The sequence below is a fragment of the Acipenser ruthenus genome, chromosome 32 (genome assembly GCF_902713425.1).
Source record: "Acipenser ruthenus chromosome 32, fAciRut3.2 maternal haplotype, whole genome shotgun sequence".
NCBI classification, from domain to species: domain Eukaryota; kingdom Metazoa; phylum Chordata; class Actinopteri; order Acipenseriformes; family Acipenseridae; genus Acipenser; species Acipenser ruthenus.
This window is the reverse complement of record NC_081220.1, coordinates 13,168,255-13,187,441: the sequence shown is the minus strand read 5'-3', so window position 1 is coordinate 13,187,441 and position 19,187 is coordinate 13,168,255. Positions and strand designations below refer to the sequence as shown.

Here is a 19,187-nt window from a genome sequence, read left to right as displayed (position 1 = left end):
ATGGGGTGTAAGGACGATCATTCCTTCTCTCCCTCTCCCTCTGTAGGGAAGCAGACCGGGTCATCCTGACTACCTGTCAGCGGCAGGGAGCCAATCAGAGCACCTTCCAGGCTATCTCCGGGCAGCTCGGCAACAAGACGCCCAATGAGGTGAGAGCAGGACTTCAAGACTGTAGAAAATTTCAAGTCAAGCAGGCAAACGTTTCAGTGAGCTCTGAAGAGGCCCCGGCTACAGTGTTGGTCACTTGACTTTGTTTCTTATAGTTTGTACCTGGGAGTTCTGCCTGAGCGTTTCTGAAGTCGTGAATTTTGGATTTGTCGTTTGTGGTTGACCGCATTCATATTTCATATTTCTATTATTTTTTTTTTTCATATTAATACATTAGCTGAATTCAAAGGTTCTTTACATAACTGCTAAAACTAGATTTTTATTGATACTTTCCGGATCTATTCAAAGTTCTTAATATAAACACTAACAATATATTTTCAGGGTTTATTCAAAGTACTTGACAAAAGTGCATAAACAGACACAAATGGAATCAATTAAGAATAGAAAACTTTGTATTTATTAAGAAATTTAAAAATGTTTACAAAAATGAAGAGTTCAAACTGATCTTCATAGTATCAAAGTCCACTTCTTTGCTAAACTCATTTAGCCCATAATATTTCAACTGATTGGCATATAGAAATTAAAGTACGTTAAACTAATCACATCGCATCGGTCATCTTCAAATAAATCCACAACAATCTCTATTCAGAGCTATTTAAAACCATATAACCGCTGGTATCTTAAACGTGATCTAGCTAGTTAAATTGTGCACATCATTCTACTATAATTTAGGCAGTGTAGATGTTTCATAGTCAATTTACAAGCAGTGTAGATGTTTCATAGTCACTTTACAAGCAGTGTAGATGTTTCATAGTCAATCTACAAGCAGTGTAGATGTTTCATAGTCACTTTACAAGCAGTGTAGATGTTTCATAGTCACTTTACAAGCAGTGTAGATGTTTCAAAGATGTTTCATAGTCACTTTACAAGCAGTGTAGATGTTTCAAAGATGTTTCATAGTCACTTTACAAGCAGTGTAGATGCTTCATAGTCACTTTACAAGAAGTGTAGATGTTTCATAGTCACTTTACAAGCAGTGTAGATGTTTCATAGTCACTTTACAAGCAGTGTAGATGTTTCATAGTCAATCTACAAGCAGTGTAGATGTTTCATAGTCACTTTACAAGCAGTGTAGATGTTTCAAAGATGTTTCATAGTCACTTTACAAGCAGTGTAGATGCTTCATAGTCAATTTACAAGCAGTGTAGATGTTTCAAAGATGTTTCATAGTCACTTTACAAGCAGTGTAGATGTTTCATAGTCACTTTACAAGCAGTGTAGATGTTTCATAGTCAATTTACAAGCAGTGTAGATGTTTCAAAGATGTTTCATAGTCACTTTACAAGCAGTGATGTTTCATAGTCACTTTACAAGCAGTGTAGATGTTTCATAGTCAATTTACAAGCAGTGTAGATGTTTCAAAGATGTTTCATAGTCACTTTACAAGCAGTGTAGATGTTTCATAGTCAATTTACAAGCAATGTAGATGCTTCATAGTCACTTTACAAGCAGTGTAGATGTTTCATAGTCCATTTACAAGCAGTGTAGATGTTTCAAAGATGTTTCAGTCACTTTACAAGCATTGTAGATGCTTCATAGTCACTTTACAAGCAGTGTAGATGTTTCATAGTCAATTTACAAGCAGTGTAGATGTTTCAAAGATGTTTCATAGTCACTTTACAAGCAGTGTAGATGTTTCATAGTCAATTTACAAGCAATGTAGATGCTTCATAGTCACTTTACAAGCAGTGTAGATGTTTCAAAGATGTTTCATAGTCACTTTACAAGCAGTGTAGATGTTTCATAGTCAATTTACAAGCAGTGTAGACGTTTCAGTCACTTTACAAGCAGTGTAGATGTTTCATAGTCAATTTACAAGCAGTGTAGATGTTTCAAAGATGTTTCATAGTCACTTTACAAGCAGTGTCTGTGTATCAGTCACTTTACAAGCAGTGTAGATGTTTCATAGTCACTTTACAAGCACAAACAATTGCATTTGCTTTGTCCAATTGCCATTTGTTCTAGCACTTCCCCATGCACCTACTCACTTGATCCACTGGGGGAAGTACACTCCTTGTGTAACCCTGCACCTTGTATGGCATCCGAATCCACATTTACTGTGTTCCTTTTGTAAACAAAGTCCCATCTGTTTTGATAAAACTCAGCATTTTGTTTAAAGTTTCATCTCGACGAGCTGACCCTCTCAGTAGGGGTTCTGGACACTGGTTGATAAACCAGTCTTCACCAGATTTGAATCTACTCACGTCAAGGCTTCTAGGAGGTGATAAATCTTCACAGAACGTCTCGAGTCTGGTAAGGTGTGAAAACTAGACCCTCACAGACTGGAGTTTAGAAATAGTGTTGGAATTGTGATCGTCACAGACCCACATATATTAAAGAAAGGAATTGTATTAATAATTATACCCATTCCCCACACCGGGTCTGACCGTCCTGTCCCGTGTCCCCCTGCAGGTGTCTGCTCGGTTTCGGGAGCTGATGCTTCTCTTCCACACGGGGGCGCAGCACTACAGCTCGGAGGAAGAGGAGGAGGGCGCCGGCCTCTCAGAACAGCTGACTGATGAGGAACTGGACTGAAGCGCACAGCCTGATCTGGCCCGACCCAGAGGTGAACGAGCAATTCTGAATAGCTGTCAGCCACTGGACTGAAGCACAGAACCAGACCTGACCCAGAGAGGAACCAGTAACTCGGAACAGCTATCAGACACTGATGAGGAGCTGGACTGAAGCACAGAACCAGACCTGACCCGACCCAGAGCGGAACCAGCAACTCTGAGCAGCTGTCAGTTACTGGACTGATACACAATGGTACTGCCTATAGCTCTGTGTACTGACCCACAGTATAGCTGACAGCTACCGATTTAAAGAACTTGGCTGAACCGCAGAGCTGGTAGCATACTGTACAAATAAACTGGACCGGAACCAGAGCCGATTGCTCCGCTACTGACAAGGAATTTAATAAACTAACAGTGCCGATCCTAAAGGACAAGCAGAACCCGAGTGCCCGGGTCACACTGCCTGGACTTTGCCTGTTGATGCTACACAACCTTCATGCCCACGTTAATTTGCAGGAGTGTGTTGTATTGATGGTTTTGGACAGGCTGGGATTACAGTTTTTCTTACTGTGCTTTTGAAGTTACAGGGAAATAAGGAAAGAAATGGTCAACCAAATACTCGACAGCATTAATTAGGGAAGAGACCTTTTTTTTGTTTAAATGCTTATTTAGATCCATGATTCTTTTTGGTGTGAAAAAATAGATATTGCTTTTGGAAGACTGAGGAATGTAAGTTTGTAAATAGTAGAGAGGAAACGAAATGTACAGTTTTAAAGTGTTCCATGTTCCCACGTGTCACTGTTTTCTGTTCTCCTTTGTCATTTTTATAAATAAAAAAAAAACATTATATATATATATATTTTTAGTTAACACAAACACATGAAATGTTGGGGAGAATGTTACGTTTAAAAAAAAAATAATGATACTGTGTGTTTCTAAATGTTCAGGGCTCCCTCTAATGGAGAGTGTGTTTCTCGCGCCCTCTTTGCTGTGTCAGGCCTGTCATACAAAGAGTGCGAGAGAAAGCACACCCTCAACTTGATCAGAGGGAGCCACTGAACTCTTAGAAATGTACTGTAAGTCATTAAAGCTGATTATTGACATAATTTGATCTGTCGTGGTTTAGAATTCTGTGTCACTGAATTTTTGCGACATTCCTAAGTGTAGCTGTTGTAACTACGTTCCGGTAGGGATGTGACTGATAATTCAGAATCGGATTTTATTGAAACTCGTGAACACAGGATTCTTTTAACATCTGACCCGGATTAATCCACGACTGTCACGTTATGAAAATGGTTTTGCGAACTCCTGTTCGACGTGCATTATTTAGGGATTTAGAAATACTAAAAGAAACTTGAATTCAGTCGAAACATTCAACATCGAATCTATTACGTTTCTTTCAGCGTTTCTGAATTCAGCAGTATTGAGTGTTCAAAGTTCTGGAGGATAGATTTATTTTTAGGTAGTGTGGATGAGGAACCTCTGCAGTTTAACTTGAAAATGAATCCATTAAAAAAAAGAGCACAAGACAGAGTCCTAGGAAAAAAATGCAATGAAACCAGACCCTCCCCTTGACCGCAATGCATTTGTTTATTTGGTTCTGAGCTCCCAGTCCTCATGACTGGGTCTCCCCTTGCAGCACTGGGAGTTCAAGGTTTTTCTAAGCCAGTGGTGCTCGGTCCATTCCAGTCCAGCTGCTTCTTTACTGAATTTAACAAGTCTACAGCCTTAATCCAAAGTGCAGCCCAGCTCCTTCAGTTATTTCAGGTCCCTATCCTGTTCTTGGAGTGCAGATGATGGGTTCCTCAGTCCGATTCCTCCTCAGACGAGGCGTCGAGGTCAGAGTTCATCTTATAGTGCTGGGCCAGTGCCTTGAGGTATTGCAGCGCCTCCCGGAGGTCATCGAGCTCGGTGCCAGCGGACAGGAAGCTGCAGAACCTCCGCAGATCCAGAGCGCTGACCTCCGAGTGCAGCTCAGAGAGACAGCGGTGCAGGAGAGGGGAGGACTGGAGACAAGTGAGGACAGGGACACTGTCCACCGCTGGGGAGACAGAGAGAGACAGTGTGAGGAGAGGAAGGGGACGGGCTACAGTGAACGAGAGAGGAGAGAGAGAGAGAGAGACACAGACTCACGGGTGCTGGCTGGTCGTGGGTTGGACTCCAGGAAGCCATGCTTGCCCAGGGCGGGGGTGAAGATCTGAGGGAAGGGGGTCATCAGTTTGCAGGGGCTCTGAACCAGGTGCACCACGCTGCAGACCAGGGGAAACACAGGGGATCACCACGGTACACTGAAGTGTGCTCACTCTTACCAGGGAGGGAGTGTGTGCATTCTTTACCTGGGTGTGCCGGGGTACCGCTCCTGCAGGTAGGCTGTCAGCACGTCCTCTCCAGAGCCGTAGCAGTGCAGGGGAGAAGGGGGCTGGGTCCCAGGGGCCAACTGACTGGAGAGGGACAGGGACAGGGTTAGAGAGGAGCAGACAACACAATCACCAGGCTGGATCAGGAACAGCAGTGCTCCTCAAAGCTGTCCTTGTGAGACAGCAGCTGACATCTGGAATTCTGCAATACTGGCGAATCATATTTCTCCCTTGTGCAGGGATGGTAAGAAGACTCAGTAAAAGACACAGCTGAGCTTGTTACCTATATCCTAATCAATTTCGGATTAGGGCGAAACTGCTGACTTTTGACATTTACCTCTATTCCAAAAACGTGGAATAAAATGACATTGAAACACAGGATTTCTCAGATGGCAGTAGACTGGAATGACTCTGCAGAACCACTGAACTGGAACACCAGGTGAAGCCCGTTGGTTCGATATTGATACCTTCATGCGTGTGAAGACATGAATTGGATCAGAGTAAAAAAACGACAGCCCCCTGCACTCACCTGACCAGGCTCTGCCCCTCTACTCCTCTCAGGGACACCGATTGGGCGAAGCACCGCCCGTCACTCTGCTCCCCGCAGGCTGACAGCGGTTTCCACGGCAACGCCTCGCCGAACCCAGCGAGCGCGTTCGGGAGACAGTCGCCGAGCATCATGGGAAAGGGGACCGCGCCAGACGCTGTCACCACCTGATGCAAGAACGAAGCAGTAACTGAAGGGGTGATTGTTAATGAGATGACCGCGTCGGTGGCTTGGTTTTTGCCAGTTATGTTATCTAAATTAAAGAATATAAAAAGAAGTTGTTCATTAAAACTATACAGCTGCAATATTAGCAAAGACATTTTAAAAACAGAGAGAGGGAAAACAAAGTGCACTGAGACACGGCTTCAATGTGTTTGCACTCAGGAAACATGCAGGATTTTAAACACTTTGCTGCATTTTGCTGTACTTGCTTCTACCGAAGAGCACCCCCTGCAGTCTTTTCAAGAGCATTGAATGGGATACTCTACCTCCAACACAAGAGAGACATTGTGGAGCTCAGTGAGACATTATCAGGGATGGAAATAAGGCTCCCATTGCATAGCAGTTTGATCCATTCCTGATTTTACTATGAGTTTAATAAGACACACCTGAGCTTATTACCTGTACACACTGGGGCTAATCAGGCTCATTTTAAAACCTGGAATGTGTGAAACCGCTATGCAGTAGGAGTCTTATTTCCATGCTCAAAAACCATCCGTCAGACAGCCCCTTTTAGTCCACACATTTGTACTTTAGTGGGTATTTAAAATTAGACACTGATTTTTGTACATACAGTTTAATTACAGTAGCTTATAATGTATCAAGATCCTGAAACAGGTCTGCTGCTGTAAAATGCTCCAGACTAATCCAGCTGTGTCTTATCAGGGTAGAAGTGGAGTCTCAGCCTGCATACAATCCTCACTGGTTCCCAGTCTGCCCCCAGTACCCCCGATCCTTACCTTCCTGCCCGACACGGCGAACACGTCTGCCAGCTGCCCCATGGTGGCGCTGTCCTTCAGGGTGCGGTAGGGCAGGGTCAGCGTGTCCAGAGCTGTGGCCAGTACAGCACTGCTGTGATACCACAGGGAGGGCTGGGGAGAGGGGAGCGAGGGGTTAAATGCAATACAATCCTGTGTGTGTGTGCGTGTCACTGCCTGTCTGTGTGTCTATCAGTGTGTAGGCATGTGTCCTTAACTCTTTCAATACTGCAGACTAGTTAATGTATCTAACATAGGAACACAGCAGTCCCTGGCTGATACAGATTATTCTGTGTATTGGGCAGCAGTGTGGAGTAGTGGTTAGGGCTCTGGACTCTTGACTGGAGGGTCGTGGGTTCAATCCCAGGTGGTGGACATTGCTGCTGTACCCTTGAGCAAGGTACTTTACCTAGATTGCTCCAGTAAAAACCCAACTGTATAAATGGGTAATTGTATGTAAAAATAATGTGATATCTTGTAACAATTGTAAGTCGCCCAGGATAAGGGCGTCTGCTAAGAAATAAATAATAATAATAATATTCAGATATGGTGAACACAACCTATGTCCCCCAGTAATAGCCAATAAGTCTGACACTAGGACTCTGAATTGCATGATCCAAAAGAGACACACTGAAAAAAATAAAACAGAAGAACAGATACAAGCAGCTACCGAACCACTACAAAGAAGAACACGATTATAAAACAGGGCAATAAAACTAACTGAGACCAGCTGGGGAAAGGGCGAGGCGCTTTCAGAATTACTGATGGACTCTGTGGTTCGAAACGCAAGACGGGGACGAGAATTACAAGTTCAGGAAGAAAGTCCCCATATTTACCCATAGAAAGACATTAAATTATTCTGCACAGTAGTTAGTGAAAACCACACGCTGTGCTCTTCGTGCGGCTGACACATCTGCTGATCACTAACTTATACAAAGGTAAGAACGCTTCATCGTGTCTATTTTTACTGTCATGGTGGTCGTGCGGTGTTGAGTTGGGGGGATACATCTATTAATATAGGACAGTGTTTTTTGCGCGTGACTCCTCCCATGTGTGTGATGCGTACAACACTTTCACATTGTACACATTACTGTACAATGCAGCAGCAGGATTTGTTTTGTAGCTAGAGGCTAAGAAAAAAGTGTGTGTGCTAGGTATTCATTTGATTTTACTACAGTACTATAATGTATAGGTCTACTGTACAGATTCATATTTGTAATGTGCACAGAGAACACACAGTTACAGACACTCGTATTTGCAGGTCTCTGTACTGCTAGTAGTTTTGCACATGGTTCATGACTGTCTGGTGACTCACGTCGTACTGCAGGTGAGGGAAGGTGATGTGGGGGGGCGGTCTGCGCCCCAGCCCCCCCCTCAGGGACAGCGGGCAGAAGAGAGAGCTGTGATTGGACAGGCTGACCACACCCAGGACGGAGTTCAGCAAGTGAAACACATCTTTTACAGGGCTCTGAAACAGAGAAACACAATCGCTGCACACACTACACAGACGCAATCAACACACACACACACACACACACACAATCAACACACACTAGGGCTGCTATGATTAAATCGAAAGTCAGTTTTTCCAATCGATTTCATTCCTCATCATATACATCGATATAAATACTGGATAATTAATAACATTATTTAAGTTCATCAATGAAACTGCATCGAGCTGCCTTGCTGTTTACAGTATTTCTGCCAGACAAGCAGTGGGCGTGCTCTTCTCTTCCTGCTTGTGTTAACTAGCATCTGATTTGCTGGTCCCGTCCTACCAGCGAATCAGATTTGAAAATGCTTTGCAAGTACACGCCCCTCTGTGTATTCGATGTAAATAGAAAAGCGGTCTTGAATCCAGAGCAGGATGACAGGCTTGTATTCCTGGCAAACAACATGCAATAAATTATTATATTGTGTGCCCAATAATCGATTGCTATTTGGAGTCTTAAGTGACAGCCCTATTACACACACACACAATCACTACACAACAACCACACCTCCGACACAGGACTCTGGACCACACACATACTATGCCCCTCTCTCAGGGTCGGGGTGTGTGGTGGGTCTCTCTCGCTGTCAGGGTCGGGGTGTGTGGTGAGGGTCTCTTGCTCTCAGGGTCGGGGTGTGTGGCGGGTCTCTCTTGCTCTCAGGGTCGGGGTGTGTGGCGGGTCTCTCTCGCTCTCAGGGTCGGGGTGTGTGGTGAGGGTCTCTCGCTCTCAGGGTCGGGGTGTGTGGTGAGGGTCTCGCTCTCAGGGTCGGGGTGTGTGGTGAGGGTCTCGCTCTCAGGGTCGGGGTGTGTGGTGGGGGTCTCTCGCTCTCAGGGTCGGGGTGTGTGGCGGGTCTCTTGCTCTCAGGGTCGGGGTGTGTGGCGGGTCTCTCTCGCTCTCAGGGTCGGGGTGTGTGGTGAGGGTCTCTCGCTCTCAGGGTCGGGGTGTGTGGTGAGGGTCTCGCTCTCAGGGTCGGGGTGTGTGGTGGGTCTCTCTCACTCTCAGGGTCGGGGTGTGTGGTGGGGGTCTCTCGCTCTCAGGGTCGGGGTGTGTGGTGGGTCTCTCGCTCTCAGGGTCGGGGTGTGTGGTGGGTCTCTCGCTCTCAGGGTCGGGGTGTGTGGTCGGGGTGTGCGGTGGGTCTCTCGCTCTCAGGGTCGGGGTGTGTGGTGGGTCTCTCTCGCTGTCAGGGTCGGGGTGTGTGGTGAGGGTCTCGCTCTCAGGGTCGGGGTGTGTGGTGAGGGTCTCGCTCTCAGGGTCGGGGTGTGTGGTGGGTCTCTCTCGCTCTCAGGGTCGGGGTGTGTGGTGGGTCTCTCTCGCTCTCAGGGTCGGGGTGTGCGGTGGGTTTCTCGCTCTCAGGGTCGGGGTGTGTGGTGAGGGTCTCTTGCTCTCAGGGTCGGGGTGTGTGGTGAGGGTCTCTTGCTCTCAGGGTCGGGGTGTGTGGTGAGGGTCTCTCGCTCTCAGGGTCGGGGTGTGTGGTGAGGGTCTCGCTCTCAGGGTCGGGGTGTGTGGTGAGGGTCTCTTGTTCTCAGGGTCGGGGTGTGTGGTGGGTCTCTCTCGCTCTCAGGGTCGGGGTGTGCGGTGGGTTTCTCGCTCTCAGGGTCGGGGTGTGTGGTGAGGGTCTCTTGCTCTCAGGGTCGGGGTGTGTGGTGAGGGTCTCTTGCTCTCAGGGTCGGGGTGTGTGGTGGGTCTCTCGCTCTCACTCTCAGGGTCGGGGTGTGTGGTGGGTCTCTCGCTCTCACTCTCAGGGTCGGGGTGTGTGGTGGGTCTCTCGCTCTCACTCTCAGGGTCGGGGTGTGTGGTGGGTCTCTCGCTCTCACTCTCAGGGTCGGGGTGTGTGGTGGGTCTCTCTCACTCTCAGGGTCGGGGTGTGTGGTGGGTCTCTCTTGCTCTCAGGGTCGGGGTGTGTGGTGGGTCTCTCGCTCTCACTCTCAGGGTCGGGGTGTGTGGTGGGTCTCTCTCACTCTCAGGGTCGGGGTGTGTGGTGGGTCTCTCTCACTCTCAGGGTCGGGGTGTGTGGTGGGTCTCTCTCACTCACAGTGTCAGAGTGTGTGATGGGTCCCAGCCCCCAGGTGAAGACTCCTCTCCCCCTATACTCATCGTGCAGCAGCTCTGTGACTCCAGAGCCCAGGCCAGAGAACCCGTCCTGCAGGTCACACAGCACCTGGAATCCCTGCCAAGACAACGAGGCGGTCAATGCACACAGCGAGGGGGTCAATGCACACAGCGAGGGGGTCAATGCACACACACAGAGGGGGTCAATACACACACAGAGGGGGTCAACACACACACAGAGGGGGTCAACACACACACAGAGGGGGTCAACACACACACAGAGGGGGTCAACACACACTAAAAACCTTTACAGATTTATTTAATTTAAGACTTAATATACAGGATAAGCAATTACAACCATATGCGAAAGCACTTTCACTCTGTGTGTGTGTGTGTGAGTGTGTCTGCGAGTCCACGTCCGCCTGTGTCTCTCTCGCCCCCTGGTGGCAGGCGGCAGTGTTTACCTGCAGGTAGTCACATTCCTCCACAAAGAAGTGCAGCCGGTCCTCCAACTCCTCCAGAAACAGGGGCTCCCTCAGCAGCGCCTCCCCCTGGCCAAACGCCTCCATGCGGTTCGTCTCCCTGCAAGAGGAGCATAGGGACAGGGATGGTAATAACACTCCCACTGCATAGCAGTTTGAACCCTTTCTGGTTTTACTAGGAGTTTAATAAGATACACGTGAGCTTGTTACCTCCACACTGTGGCTAAGCTTGTATTAAGACCTGGAATGGATGAAACCGCTATGCAATAGGAGTCCATTCCCGGAACAATCAGCCGTCGTTGATGTTACAGTCAGGGACAGGGATGGAAGCAAGACTCCCATTGCATAGCAGACTGAACCCTTCCTGGTTTTACTTGGAGCTGAATTACACACCTGAAACATCAATTAATATTTCATTGAAGCTTGCAAAATAAAAGCCATGGTGATCAATAAATCGATTAATTGTTACATCTCTAGTAGACAGGGGCAGAGAGACAGACAGACAGACGGAGGGAGACAGACAGGCAGGCAGATAGGGAGGCAGGGAGGCAGGCAGGCAGATAGATAGGGAGGGAGGGAGGGAGGCAGGCAGGCAGGCAGGCAGATAGGAAGACAGGCAGGGAGGGAGGGAGACAGGCAGGGAGGGAGGAAGGGAGGCAGGCAGGCAGACAGATAGGGAGACAGGCAGGGAGGGAGGGAGACAGGCAGGGAGGGAGGAAGGGAGGCAGGCAGGCAGACAGATAGGGAGACAGACAGGCAGACAGACACATAGGTAGGCAGACAGACCCGTCGTGGTTGTACTGGTGAATGACGGAGATGGAGCGGGGGTGAAGGTGGATCCTGAGGAAGTCTGACCACACCCTCACACTGCCCTCCAGAGAGAACAGCTTCTGAGTGCGCTCCACACTGGCATTCACTGAGCCCTCTGCACCTGGACAGGGAGAGAGAGAGAGAGAGAGAGAGAGAGAGAGAGAGAGAGAGAGAGAGAGAGAGGAGAAAAAAAGAAGGGGGGGAGGACCTTTTATTTTTTATTAAAATGGGGAATGTTTCATATGTTTGTTTTTTTGTTTTTTGTTTTTTAAATTGAGGCGGCCGATTATTATTTTTTAATTATTCTGAAATGTCCTCAAGCCTAAAACCAGAATCGCTTTTACAATCCAGAGTAGAGGTGGGCGGGCTCCCAGAGGACAGAGACCAGCCCTGCCTCTTATCCGCTCTGAATGTGCTCCGTGTCTGGCCAGCAGGGGTCGCTGTTGCGCGACGAGGAGAAGCAATCCCTGCCTGTTTCCCATCCCTCACCCCGGGAGCGTCAGAGCCAATGTGACGCCCCCTTCAGGGTCCCGAGCGAAGTTCAGCGAACTGGTGCCGCCCAAGCTGTGTGACTCATCCTGCGCTCCCAGCTGGATGCGCCACTCGGGGACCGCGTTTACGATTGCTTTACATGCAGTATATAATACAATCCTTACACACAGTACTGGGATGACAGGGAACCCTTCAAATGAGTTCATGTAAGGAAAAAATATTCCATGTGCAATTTCTGAAATACTTCTTGTAACGCTTCGTCAGGGGGCCTTTTAGCAACAAATACACCTGGAGACAGCGGCTCAGCTGTAATATGACCAGGGAGTAATGCAGTTTTATTTCACTCCCACAGCAGAGCCCGATCACTTCACAATGAGGCACTCCCTAATCTAACTTGCTAGGATGTGGTTCAGGTCTCGAGCCAGCGCCTGCAGGAGCTGCTATTCCACCAGTATTAATAACCCTTCTCTCCCGACAGACAAGGGCTCGTTTGTCCGCATCCTCCCCTCTCCCTCTCTCACCTCTGTACTGTTCACGCTGCTGCTGCTGGCTGAATTCTCCCTCTGCCAACACCTCCCCCTGCTGGACACAAAGAGAACACATGCTCACTTATCGTACAGTTAAAAATGCTCCATGTTAATTCAAGTCTATCTTGGGGATGATATAACGTGGGGGTTGCCCAGCAACTGGCCAGCCCACACTGAACTGAAGACCTCTTACTTTATTATTATTATTTATTTCTTAGCAGACGCCCTTATCCAGGGCAACTTACAATTGTTACAAGATATCACATTATTTTTACATACAATTACCCAAACAGTTGGGTTTTTACTGGAGCAATCTAGGTAAAGTACCTTGCTCAAGGGTACAGCAGCAGTGTCCCCCACTGGGGATTGAACCCACGACCCTCCGGTCAAGAGTCCAGAGCCCTAACCACTACTCCACACTGCTGCCCTTACTGGCTCAGAGCCAATACGGCTGGGCTGGATCTTAACATTATACAGAGCGTCAGTCTTTACCAAATCTGCTTTTACACACTGCCATAGAAGAGGCGTGTGGTTTAACTCTAAACTGCAAAACTCATTACTAACATTTTTGCTAGTTTTCCTCATCAAAACTCCAGGGTCAAGTCTCCCCTTTTCTGTGTAAGTCGCTTACATAAAGGCTCCTGCTTAATGAATAAATAATAAAACAAGCACACAAAATAAACACACACCCATATATTGAATACAAAGAAGGGTGGTTAGGGCAGATAGGGCAGATATCTCACTTTAACCCTGCAGATCTGTAAGGAGCAGATGATTGGGCGGTTGGGTCACGTGACTCTGCACACACCAGAGCTGCGAGACGCCACATAAAACACCAAGAGAGACTGCGGGAGGGTTTATAAACCCATTAGGTGCCAAATTAATTGAACTTAACTTTTGCGGTTAACAAAATTAGACTAAGTTATCTTAACAATATAGTTTAAGAGATCATTTAAATAACAGGTAGATGCCAGTTAAAAATGTTCCAGAAATTCCTCGAATGGAACTTTTAATTGGTTAATGGCATCTCACTCCAAGAGTGTATTGAGTTACACAAAGTGATCCCAAAACAGTAACTAATGTTTGCTGAATGGTGAATCTGTGCAGCTGATGACTGCAATGAACTCAGCATGTTTGAATAATGTTGCAAGTGTTGTGTCTGGAATTGGTGACCGCGCCTTTAATTGTGTACAGCTGTAATATGGGAAACAGCACATTAGTGAAGTCCTTAAACTCTGAAGGTAAACAATGTAACAAATCTATGACGTCATAAATATTAACACGTTTTTAAAGAGAGAGGCAGCATTTCTTGTGTGTAACCCACCCCCCCAAAAAAATTGTTTTGCTGTCGCATTGGCGACCATTTGAGCCGCAGGCTGGAGCCCTGTGTATTTCGTTTATGTGGGTGGGTTCTTAATAGACTGCATGAATTGCACCCACATCTCTTAAAAGAGGGGGATCGGTCTCAAGATTGCAGGATTCCCGCAGTGGCACACCGAGCTGATACAACCCAGCTGGAGAGGATACTGTACCGATGCCCTACACAATCACCTCTAGTAGTGCTGCACACAAACCGACGTCAATTACTGGGAGCGAGCTCTCCACAGAAATCAGGTGCTGACAACCAGGCGAGGGGTTTGATTGGGCTAAATTTACATTTCAAGTGAAACCGCTGGAGAAACAGCTGCTTGGGTGTGCGAGGATTGCTGTTCTCCACACTGTAAGGAAAGCAGCGATCTTTCAGAGGAGAGTCTGTGCTGCCCAGCTGCTGTACTCACATCCAGCCGTTCCAGGTCCTGCAGGAACACGTTCTTCACAGCCGGCTCCTCTTCGTGCGTCATCACCTCTCCCTCCCTGAAAACAAGACAGCAGCAGGGACGGAAATAAGACTCCTACTGCACAGCAGTTTCACCTGCTCCAGGTTTTAATACCAGCTTGATGAGCGTGTCCTGTTAAACTCTTAGTAAAACCAAGGATGGATGGATCTAAGTTTTATATACAGTAATAATTCTTCCCTCTAGATTCACTGATTACCATTTGCATCGTGACAAGTCCAAGAAGCACAGCTCATTGTAATTCACCGAGGGGTTCTTCAAGTCAGTGTGTTTTATTGTTGGTATGAATACTTACTCTCCAATTTATTTTGTCTTTTAACTTAACAGTCCATCATTGAATCTTGCTGTGCATAACACAAGCAGCTTATCGCAGGTATGGTGACACGTATTGTGGGGAAGGATATTATCGTTGCACATTGCATACTGCACTGAAGCCTGTGCGACGGCGATATACTTCCCCGCTATCAGCCTCGTGGCATGTATTTTGCTGGGTAGTCGATAAGCAAGCCTGGTAAGCATAAAAAACACAACAGGAACACGTACATCATAGGATATTAAACAGGTACTGTGGGTATTTTCCTCGAGAGGAATTATCACTTTTTGACGTCACTACTGTGGTATTATTTTTTTTGAATGGCTCAGGATGCAAATATACCCTTCGTCCTTTTTTATATATATATATATATATATATATATATATATATATATAGTTTGAGAAAAAGGAAACTGCTGTGTACCAAAATGATCAATAAGAAAAAAGAGAAAAGGATATTTCAGGTACTTAAAAAGGTCTAATTAATTACAAATCAATTATCAGGACGTTTCAGACTACAAGTCCTTCATCTGCTGAATACGAAAAAAACAGTGCTTTAAGAAGTTGATAAAAAACAAACAAGTAGTCTTTTAAACAAAATTCCAGAATGTTGATGATGATGATGATGATGTTGATGATGATGATGATGATGATGATGATGATGACCTCAGAATAGAATGTTCATTCCAAACGGCTCCAAAGTGCCTAGTTTGAAAATAATTTCACATTCCTTTTGTTTCCTGACAGCATTAGTTCCATAGCATTGAACCATCCCACAAATTGTGATGTCTTCTATAGTGTAATAGATAGATAGATTTAGGAATGCTTCAGTCAGTCTGGAGTCACTCACCATGTGAAGGTGCTGTCCTGTCTGTGTAACTCATACAGGGTGCCTTCCTGTCTCAGTGTATTGAGGCTGCCTGTGGGACACGAGAGAGACAGAGAGAGAGAGAGAGAGAGAGAGAGAGAGAGAGAGAGAGATTCAGGTCTACCTTGAGATCCCTGCAACAAAAGTATATCAGTGCAGCACAAACTCACTATCCAGAATTAGCTCTACACAGGTGAGGGTCGTTGGTGTTGATTGGGCTAATCGACCATTCAAAGTGAAACAAGCGAAGAAAAGCAGCGATCCTCACAAACCCAAGCAGCTGTTTCTTCACTCGTTTCACTCTGAATGCTAAAATCAGCCCAGTCAACGGCAACGACCCTCTGAACAGTGGAATAATCGATTCATGCAGCACTAACGTGCGCAGACAGGGTGTCATGCTACACATGCAGGTGTTTCAAAGCAGTTACTTCACAGTCATCTTCATCAAGCGTTAGATTCAGAGCTACACCAATGCAAAATCAATCAAATCAATCTGATCGGTCACCATAAGGTGTGAAATATCTTTATGCAAAACCAAACAAATTCAGATTGATGCAGCAGTAACACGCCTATTGCACAGCAATGTCACCCATTCCAGGTTTTACTACCAGCTCGATTAGCCACAGTGTGTCTTATTAAACTCGCAGTAAAACCAGGAATGGATCAAACCGTTGCACATTCCTGTAATTGTATTGCCTATGACTATGAACATAAGAAGGTTTACAAACGACAGGAGGCCATTCGGCCCATCTTGCTCGTTTGCTTGTTAGTAGCTTATTGATCCCAGAATCTCATCAAGCAGCTTCTTGAAGGATCCCAGGGTGTCAGCTTCAACAACATTACTGGGGAGTTGGTTCCAGACCCTCACAATTCTCTGTGTAAAAAAAGTGCCTCCTATTTTCTGTTCTGAATGCCTCTTTATCTAATCTCCATTTGTGACCCCTGGTCCTTGTTTCTTTTTTCAGGACCCAGAGCTTGGAGATCACACCATCCCTGCTGCATCCAGTCCTGGGTTCAGAGTTACCTTTAAGAAGCTATATTATTGAAATATTGACTTACTGTTACACCATGAACAGACTGAGACTGTGCTTGCCTCTAGAGATATTAAGAGCTCAGAGTTTAAATGTTTAGAAGAAGTGAAATGGAATCTGACAGCTCTGCGTGCAGTGGTACCTTTGAGGTCCAGTGCGATGAGGCGGGGGGTGTAGGTGGTCTGTCCGGACTGTGTGAGCCCCTCCCTGAAGAGAGCATCGCTGCGGACCTCGCTGGGGAGGTTGTGGGGGTCCGCATCGTAGCGCAGAGACGCGTCCTGAGGGGGAGCAAAACAGCCACAGTCAATACCACACCTTCGGGCACTTACAACTGTAATTAAACCTTGGCACACCTTCGTAATTGTATTTGTAACTGTAATTGTACCATATAATTGATCAATTACAGTTTAAGGTCACACTTTTCCAAATGTAATGTAAGGTTATATAGCCAAGACAGCTGAATTCAAATCTAGAGAAGTTATATTCAAATGATATAATGCACTGGTACGACCACACCTAGAATATTATTATTATTATTATTATTATTATTATTAATTTCTTAGCAGACGCCCTTATCCAGGGCGACTTACAATTGTTACAAGATATCACATTATTTTTAATTAGAGTTGTTGAAGCAGAGACTTGGATCCTTCAAGAATAGAATGGAACCACAGACTCTCAGAGGTTTCATTTGCCCTACTAACCCGGTTCGGTTTTTTAGTTGGTTTGTTTTCCCTCTCCCGAGTACTCACGGACCGCGCTTGCATCACAGCGAGTGAGGTCAGGTGGTCCGAATGGCGTTTTCTCATTCTGGAATGTCTTTTGCTATCAATCATTCTCCGTTCCATGTTGTGTTTTACTCTGAGTTTAATAACACACACCTGAGCTTGTTACCTATACACCGTGGCTCATCAAGCTCGTATTAAAACCTGGAATGGGTGAAAATGCTATGCAACAGGAGTCTTATTCCCATTCCTGCACATGCCTTTTGTCTGCTGTCACTATGGAGTCTGGACCATCTTAAAAACTAAAGAGACATCGAACACAAGAGGACTATGCGGACCCTGAGAACCACGACTAGTAATAATAAGGCGCCTCCTTAAGACTCACCTCTTCAAACAGCACCTGTAGAACTCCTCTGTTGTATCCTGGGACACTATCACCCTTCATTTAAATATGCTTTATTTTGCTCTTATCTGCCCCCTATTTTACTGCATTTAATCCTGTACTTCAGAATACTGTAATCTGCCAAGTGTTCAACCTGTAGTACTTTGTATTTAATCATATCCTGCTGTAACTATCACTATTTAATCATATCCTGATGTAACTTTCACTATTATCTGCTGTATTATTGAATTGTGGTTTGTCACACTTGAGAATTATTGTATTTCTTGTTCTTATTGTATGACTTATATTGTAACACTTGAATGTATTTGTATTTGCTTGCGATTGTAAGTCGCCCTGGATAAGGGCGTCTGCTAAGAAATAAATAATAATAATAATAATAATAATAATAATACCAGTCTGTGTTTATTACGTGTACTGTTTTCTCGCGTTTGCTTCTCTGCCCTGATGTATTTATCCAGGACTCTGTAACGATGCTTATAGATCAATACTGTACAGGAAACCCACAAACCAGTTAAAGAACTACGTGTTTAGTAACTTGCCTGTAGATTCCACCAGTGCATCCCCACATAGTTGGCGTAATGACCGAGTTGCAGGGTAACTACCTCCCGACACACACTCCCCATCCCTCCTGAATGCAGATAAAATTCACTTTATCAAAAACACCGCAATCACCATCAGACAGTCTCACTCTAACGCACGTCTTTCAACCCCCGCCCCCTCGTTTCCTGCTTCCATAGCAGATTGGTCCGCTGCTCACGAAGCTGTTTTATGATTGGCTGGCTGGATTCGTGGTTCACTGGAAGTTCGGGTGCACCGCGCCAGGCGGCCACACGTGCAGCGGCGAACTTTCTGATTGGAGCGCAGAAAATAGGAGGGTGCCTGTGATTGGTTTATAGGTGTTGCGGGTAAACATCTGCGCTAATTGGTCTGTTAAATATTAATTATACAGCGTTTAACATTTATTATATTATTATTATTATTTATTTCTTAGCAGACGACCTTATCCAGGGCGACTTACAATTTTTACAAGATATCACATTATTTTTACATACATTTATAAAATCGCACTACAGACGAAAGCCTGTATTATGTCCTTACACTGTGAATGAAATTGCATTATTATTATTATTATTATTATTATTATTATTATTATTATTATTATTATTATTATTATTATTATTCCTCAAACTTCACTCTTCCATTTTAAACACAAACATATTCAATACCATAATATTTTATCATCCATTAGAAATACTCAAACCCATTTAATAAACTCTATCACAGTTTTGACTCCGTAATATAAAAAAGAAGGTAATTATTTATACATTTATTTATTTTTGATTAAGATCCAACATTTACATATTACATACAAAACATAATTACAAACATTTAAAAAAACATGTTGTTATTCACTGTTTTGATAACAAATGGTTTGCGAACCCTTTTTCAAGCACTTCACACACAAAAAAACTTCTATGTCCGGTAATCCGCCGCCCCTTATTGTTGTGTCGTATTAAAACACACACGCACACGCACACGCACACGCACACGCACACGCACACGCACACACACACACACACGCACACGCACACGCACA

The 19,187-nt window shown here is 45.4% G+C and overlaps 2 protein-coding genes across 5 annotated transcripts in view; one reads left to right on the top strand and one right to left on the bottom strand.

The window, feature by feature from the left end:
• LOC131703052 (GON-4-like protein) overlaps positions 1–3,528 on the top strand; it is a 40,587-nt gene extending 37,059 nt beyond the window's left edge. For both annotated transcript variants that reach the window (XM_059005899.1, XM_059005898.1), the window contains exons 30-31: positions 47–149; positions 2,581–3,528. In XM_059005899.1, the coding sequence (XP_058861882.1) occupies positions 47–149; positions 2,581–2,703 (226 nt within the window). In that variant the 3' untranslated portion in view covers positions 2,704–3,528. The remainder of the gene's footprint in view (positions 1–46; positions 150–2,580) is intronic.
• Positions 3,529–3,686: 158 nt separating this feature from the next.
• On the bottom strand, positions 3,687–18,314 carry LOC131703053 (protein misato homolog 1-like). 3 transcript variants are annotated; one of them, XM_059005902.1, is made up of 14 exons: positions 18,130–18,314; positions 16,605–16,740; positions 15,414–15,483; positions 14,194–14,269; positions 12,410–12,470; positions 11,373–11,517; positions 10,569–10,686; positions 10,088–10,222; positions 7,878–8,030; positions 6,545–6,676; positions 5,568–5,752; positions 5,018–5,122; positions 4,815–4,930; positions 3,687–4,722 (listed from the first exon to the last, which is right to left on the bottom strand). In XM_059005902.1, the coding sequence occupies exons 1-14, from the start codon at positions 18,211–18,213 to the stop codon at positions 4,487–4,489; spliced, it is 1,752 nt and encodes a 583-aa protein (XP_058861885.1). In that variant the 5' UTR covers positions 18,214–18,314; the 3' UTR covers positions 3,687–4,486. The 3 variants fall into 3 exon arrangements, with proteins under 3 accessions (XP_058861885.1, XP_058861883.1, XP_058861884.1); XM_059005900.1 differs by lacking the exon at positions 18,130–18,314 and adding an exon at positions 17,167–17,286; XM_059005901.1 differs by lacking the exon at positions 18,130–18,314 and adding an exon at positions 17,167–17,286 and having other exon boundaries at positions 12,410–12,467.
• Positions 18,315–19,187: the final 873 nt, after the last annotated feature.